The following is a 6,981-nucleotide window of genomic DNA, read 5'->3' on the forward strand; positions in this document are numbered from 1 at the left end:
TATAATCAATAATCATTTTTTTAACTCTACACCCATAAATATTTTGCTTGTTACTTAGTAAAAAATTCATTTTTAGTTTCTTCTGCTTAGTTTTCATAATCAATCTTATCCTTAATATAATTATTACAAATAATAATTAATTTCTTCAACATTTTACTTTTTAAGTTATTTTTTAACTATTTATAACTTATTTTTCTTGTTTTAATTATTTAATAATAAGAATTATATCTTTTTTAAATCATAACATAAATAATATTTTAATTCATATTTTAATTTTTTATTTAATTAAATCTATGTCTTCAATCTAAAAATTTTACTACATAAAAATCATTAATATTGTTGAATATAATCTATAAAATATATCTAAATATATAATAAAGTTTTTTTTGTTTTACTATTATTTTTAGGATTTAAAAAAATATGGGTTAAAATTTTCTTAGCCAAAAATTTTCTAAAATAGCCTTAATTAAAGGTTGCCTTAATTAATGAGTAATTACGGTATATTCTATAATTTAAATAAATACTTTTAAATTTATTTATATTATTTTCATCATATATTTATTATCAAAAATATATTTTTAAGGAAACTAATCTTTTTGATTTAAGACAATTACTGCTTACTTTAAATTCTTCTGATTCATTGATTTCGTTAAAACTTTTAATGTAAATTATTGTAAATTATTAATAAAAATTAACTTGACATATTGTTTAAATTCAAAATAATATTTTAAATCAATAAATAAAAAAACATTAGCAGAATAATAAATAAATAAAAAGCTAATATATAAATTTAAAGAGTCATTTTGTTTTTAATCATTTACATATTCGCAAACCAAAATAAATAAACTATTTTTACCTAAGAGTAAGGGTCAACTTAGAGAGTTTAGTGCATTTTGCTAAAGCAGAACCTAAGTCTTATGAACCTTTATCACCAATTTAATTTTCACTTTTTAAATATTGAAGAAAAAATATAAAATAATTTGTTAGTTAAAAGGAAAAAAGAAGAAAAAATATCAGAAAATTATAAATGAATTAATTATTATTGAAAGTAAAAAATGAAAATTAATAAATGAGTTAATTTAACAAAAAAATAAAAAAAACAGAAATAGAATAAAAATAAAAATAAATCAAATAAAAAGCTAATAAATAAATAAATTAAATGAGTCGTTTTTTTATTAATTAATTTTCATATTCACAAACCAATATAAAAAACTGTTTTTACCTAAGATTAAGTGTCAAATTATAGAGTTTAGTGCACTTTGATAAAGCAGGGCCTAAATCTGATGCTGCTTTATCACCAATTTAATTGCAGCTTTTTAAATATTAAAGAAAAAAATATTTTATTAACTAGTAAATAGGAAAAAGTGAAGATAAAATATGAAATGTATGAATTAATGATAAAATCAAAATATGAAAATTAAAAATTAAAGAGTTAAACAAATACAAAAAGAAAAGCATAAGCAAAATAAAAAATAAAAATAAATCTAATAAAAAGCTAATAAATAAATTAAAAGAGTTTTTAAATATGACAATCAAATACGAATACACTGTTTTTACCTAAGATTAAGTGTTAAATTTGATAAATTAGAGCAGTTTGATAAAGCAGAACCTAAGTCTGATATACATTTTTCACCAATTTAATTTCTACTTTTTGAATATTGAAGAAAAAAAATATAATTTACAAGTGAGTAAAAAGAAAAAATGATGAAAAAATATGAATGAAATGATGAGAAAATATGATTGAAATGAATTCATTAATAATGAAAGCAAAAGATGAAAATGAAAAATTTGAATGAGTTAAATTAACAAAGAAAGAAAGCAAAACATAAGTAAAATAAAAAGAAAACAAATCATATAAAAAGCTGATAAATAATAATAAGATTTTTTAATTTTTATATCACAATCTAACAAATAAACTATTTTTACCTAAGATCGAGTGTAAAATTTGAGAGATTAGTGCACTTTGCTAAAGCAAAACCTAAGCCTGATAGATCAATTACATCGATGAAATTTCCACTTTTAAAATATTGAAGAAAAAAATGAATAAAAAATATGAAAAAATAAGAATTAATAATCAAATTATAACTTAAAAATTAAAAAATGATTTAAATTAGCATCGAAAAAAAAAAACAGAAGCAGAGTAAAAAAGAAAAATAAATCAATAAATAAAAAGCAAATAAAAGATTAAGAGTTAGCTATATTATTTTAAATTCATTTTTATACTAAAAAATATCATAATCCTTAAAAAAAAAAACTATTTTTACCAAAGATCAAGTGTCAAATTTAAGATATTACAGCAATTTGATAAAGCAAAACCTAAGCCTGATACATTAATTGCACCAATTTTATTTCCACTTTTTTAATTTCGAAGAAAAAATATTAATTAATTTGTTAGTTAGTTAGAAGGAAAAAATGAAAACCAAATAAAATAATAAGAAATTAATTCATAATGAAAGCAAAGATTGAAGATGAAATAATGAGCTAAATTAAGCAAAGAAAGAAATAAAAAATACACAATTAGAATAATAAAAGAAAAATAAATCAAAAAAAAGCAAATATTTGAATTAAAACAGTTGATTTGTTTTAAATTCATTTTTGTATTAAAAATATCATAACCCAAAATAAATAAATTGATTTTACAGAAGATAAAGTGTCAAATTTTAGATATTAGAGCAGTTTAATAAAGCAGTACCTAAACTTGATATACCTTCACTACCAATTTCATTGTCACTTTTTAAATATTGAAGAAAAATATATGAAGAGAACATATGAAAATAATTAAAATAAAAGTAAAAATAATTAAAAAATAAGTTAATTTTACAAAGAAATAAAATAAACACTATTTAAATACATAAAAAAAGAAGAAAAAACAAATAAAAAGCTATTAAAAAAATTAAAAGAGTAGTTCTGTTTTTGAATTCATTTTATATTAAAAAATACTGCAATCCAAAACAAATAAATTTTTTACTTAAGATCAAGTTTCAAATTTGAGAGATTAGTGCACGTTGCTAAAGCAGAACCTAATCCAGATGCACCAACTGCACCAATTTAATTTCCACTTTTCAATTATTGAAAAAAAAATATTTCATTAATTAGTTAGCTGGAATTAAAAAATGAAGAAAAAATATGTAATAATTAGAAATAAATCAATTACTAATGAAAGCAAAATTTGAAATATAAAAATGAGGTATTTTTGCAAAGAAAAAAAAAAATAAATAAATTAAAAGAATTGGTTTGTGTTAAATTCATTTTTATATTAAAAAATATGATAATCTAAAACAAATAAAATATTTTACCAAAGATTAAGAGCTAAATTTTAGATATTAGTGCAGTTTGCTAAAGCAGAACCTAAGCCTGATGCACTTTAATCATCAATTTAATTTTAACTTTTTCAATATTGAATAAAATAATAATAATTATTAATTAATTAGTTAGTTAGAATTAAATAGGAAGAAAAAATATGAAAATATTAGAAATTAATTAATAACGAAAGTAAAAGATTTAAAAAAAAAATGAGCGAGTTTAATTAAAAAAGAAAAATAGAAAAACAGAAGCAGAGTTTAAAAGAAAAAAAAGAAATCAAATAAAAAGCTAACAAATAAAAAGAGTTATAATGTTAAATTCATTTTTTTAAAAAAAAATTATCATGATCCAAAACAAATAAACTGCTTTTACCTAAGATCAAGTATCAAATTTGAAAGATGAGTATAGTTTACTAACGCAGAACCAAAGCCTTATGTACCAATAGCACCAATCTTATTTCCACTTTTAAGACATTGAAGAAATATATACAATTAGTTAGTTAGTTAAAAGGAAAAAATATCACAATCCAAAACAAAAAACTTTTTTACCAAAGAATAAGTGTAAAATTAGAGAGATAAGTGCTGTTTGCTAAAGCAGAACCTAAGTTAGATATACCTTCATCCCCAATTTAATTGTAACTTTTTAAATATTGAAGAAAAAATAAAAAATAAATTAGTTAGAGAGTAAGTAAGTGAGTGAGTGAGTAAGAAGGAAAAAATATGAAATAATAAGATATAAGTTAACTGATAATGATGGCTAAAGTTGAAATTTAAAAAATTATTTAAATTAATAAACAAAGAATAAAAATAGAAGCAGAATAAATTAGAAAAATTAAAATAAATTAAATTAGTTATATTGTTTAAAATTTATTTTAACACTAAAAAATATCACAAAAAACCAAAAAACAAATAAACTGTTTTTACGTAATATTCAGTGTCAAATTTGAGATATTAGGGCAGTTTGCTAAAGCATTACCTAAGTCTGATGCACCAATTGCACAAATTGAATTTCCACTTTTTAAATTCATTAGTTAGTTAGAAGAAAAAATGAAGAAAAAATAAGTAATGATTAGAAATAAATTAGTTAATAATGAAAGCAAAAGTAGGAAAGGAAAAAATGAATTAGCTTAATTAACAAACAAATAAAACTAAACAGAAGCAGAATAAAAAAGAAAAATAATCAAATAACATAAGATTAAGTATCAAATTTGAGAGATTAGTGTATTTTACAAGAGCTAAACCTAAGCCTGATACGCTTTTATCACCAATCGAATTGTAACTTTTTAAATATTGAAGAAAAAATAAATAAATTAATTAGTTAGTTAAGGAAAAAATGAATAAAATATGAAATAAGAAGAAATCAGTATTGTTTAAAATAAATTCATTTTAGTGTTAAAAATATCGCAATCCAAAGCAAATAAACTGTTTTTACCTTAGATCAAGTGTCAAATTCGAGAGATTAGTGCAGTTTGCTTAAGCAAAACCTAAACCTGGTGCACCTACATCATCAATATAATTGTAACTTTTTAAATATTTAAGAAAAAATATATCATAAATAAATAATTTAGAAGAAAAAAATGAAATAATAAGAAGAAAGCAATAAATAAATAATGAAAGTAACAGTTATAATTTAATAATTTAAATTAAAAAAGAAAAAAAAAAAAACTGGAGTTGAATTAAAAAAAAAAATAATTCAAATAAAAAGAAAATAAATAAATTAAAAGAGCTTTTTTGTTTTAATTTAATTTTTATGTTAAAAAATATGACAATCCAAAATAAATACACTGTTTTTACCTAAGATCAAGTATTAAATATGAGATATTAGTGCAGTTTGCTAAAGCAGAACATAAACCTGATGCACCACTTGCTCCAATATAATTTCCACTATTTAAATATTGAAGAAAAATTATAATATTATTAATTAGTTTGTAGGAAAAGATGAAAAAAATATGAATTAATTAATTAACAACGATCAAAAGTTGAAAATGAAAAAGTGAATTAGTTCATTTAATAAAGAAAAAAAGCAAACAGAAGCAGAATTAAAAAGAAAAGAAATCAAAAAAAAAGCTAATAAATAAATTAAAAAAGAGTTGTTTTGTTTTAAATTCATTTTTTATTAAAAAATATCACAATCAAAAACAAATCAACTGTTTTTACCGAAGATTAAGCATTAAATATGAAAGATTTGTACAGTTTTTTAAAGCAGAACCTAAGCCTTATGCAGCAATTGCATGAATTTAATTGTAGCTTTTTAATTATTAAAGAAAAAATATTTAATTAATTATCTATATAGAAGAAAAAAATGAATGAAAATTTAAGAAATGATTATAAATAAATTAATTTATAATTAAATACAAAGTTAAATTAAAGAAAAAAATAAATAAAAACAAGCTGAATAAAAATGAAAAATGAATCAAATAAAAAGCTAATAAATAAATATATTAAAAGAATCATATTGTTTTAAATTCATTTTTATATTAAAAATATTTTAATCCAAAAAAAATAAACTATTTTTACCTAAGATCAAGTGTCAGATTTGAGAGATTATTGCACTTTGCTAAAGCATAACCTAAGTCTGGTGCACTATCATCAATTTAATTTACACTTTTCAAATATAGTTAATTATAAGGAAAAAATATGAAATCAATAATAATAAAGTAAAAATTCAAAATTAAGAAATTAGTTATTTAACAAATTGATAAAAGAAAACAGAGGCAGAATAAAAAAGAAAAAATAAATTCAAATCAAATAAAAAACTAATAAATAAATTAAAAGAATTAGTTAGTTATATTATTTTAAATTCATTTTTATATTAAAAAATTTCACTAACCAAAAAAAAAACCCTATTTTTACCAAAGATCAAGTCTCAATTTTGAGAGATTAGTGCACTTTGCTAAAGCAGAACATAAGCCTGATGCAAATTTATCTCCAATTAATTTGTAACTTTTTAAATATTGAAGAAAAAATATATTATTAATTAATTAGTTAGAAGGAAAAAATGAAGAAAAAATATCAAATAAAAAATTATTAATTAATTAAAATTCAAAATAAAAATAAAAATTTAAAATGAAAAATAAGTTAAAAAAAATATTTGAGAAAATAAAAATGAACGAAAGAATAAAGATGATAAATTATATAAGAAAAATAATTTTGCTAATAACTTTAAAATTAAATTTATAAAAAAATTAATAATAATATAAATATACTTCTGAAAAATATGGAGAATCTAGTGAGATTATAGCGAAGAGTTTAAAAACTTTTTTTATTAAAAAATATAAATTTAAAGAATATTCCTAAATAAATAAATAATTACTTCTTCTAGATCTTAAAAATATTTTTTCGATTATATCATTAATTTATTTTTTCAAAAATATTGAATATAATCAGTTAACGGATATTTAATTAATAAAAAATATATTAAAAAATAATTTAGTTTAATTTCAAATTAATATCGATAAAAAGATCAAGTAAATTATAATATGTATTAAATATGAATTTATAAAGTTTTAGTCTTACTTAGGAAGAGATTTGGCAGGTAAAAAAGTTAGATAGCAATCATTATTAAATCTAAGCATTTCTAAAATGGATAGCTAGTTAATAATATGTTGAAAAAATTGCAGTAAAAATACAGTGCAACTTGTCTATATTGGGCACCTCGGGACCAATTAAATTTGCCCAA

At 19.2% G+C, this 6,981-nt stretch overlaps 1 protein-coding gene across 1 annotated transcript; it reads right to left on the reverse strand. All coding sequences in view use genetic code 6, as the record gives it.

Annotated features, from left to right (window-relative positions):
* Window positions 1-262: 262 nt before the first annotated feature.
* Window positions 263-6,695, reverse strand: TTHERM_000465070 (cyclic nucleotide-binding domain protein; the record flags this gene model as incomplete). The annotated part of the gene is made up of 16 exons (XM_012800247.1): window positions 6,616-6,695; window positions 6,509-6,558; window positions 6,156-6,245; window positions 5,820-5,906; window positions 5,460-5,549; window positions 5,149-5,186; window positions 3,297-3,348; window positions 2,969-3,058; window positions 2,641-2,730; window positions 2,265-2,354; window positions 1,927-2,016; window positions 1,558-1,647; window positions 1,223-1,312; window positions 857-946; window positions 622-655; window positions 263-505 (listed from the first exon to the last, which is right to left on the reverse strand). Exons 1-16 carry the CDS (start codon window positions 6,652-6,654, stop codon window positions 263-265), a joined length of 1,353 nt encoding a protein of 450 aa, XP_012655701.1. The 5' UTR covers window positions 6,655-6,695.
* Between the last annotated feature and the right edge of the window lie 286 nt (window positions 6,696-6,981).

Source organism: Tetrahymena thermophila (assembly GCF_000189635.1).
Source record: "Tetrahymena thermophila SB210 genomic scaffold scf_8254371, whole genome shotgun sequence".
NCBI lineage: Eukaryota > Ciliophora > Oligohymenophorea > Hymenostomatida > Tetrahymenidae > Tetrahymena > Tetrahymena thermophila.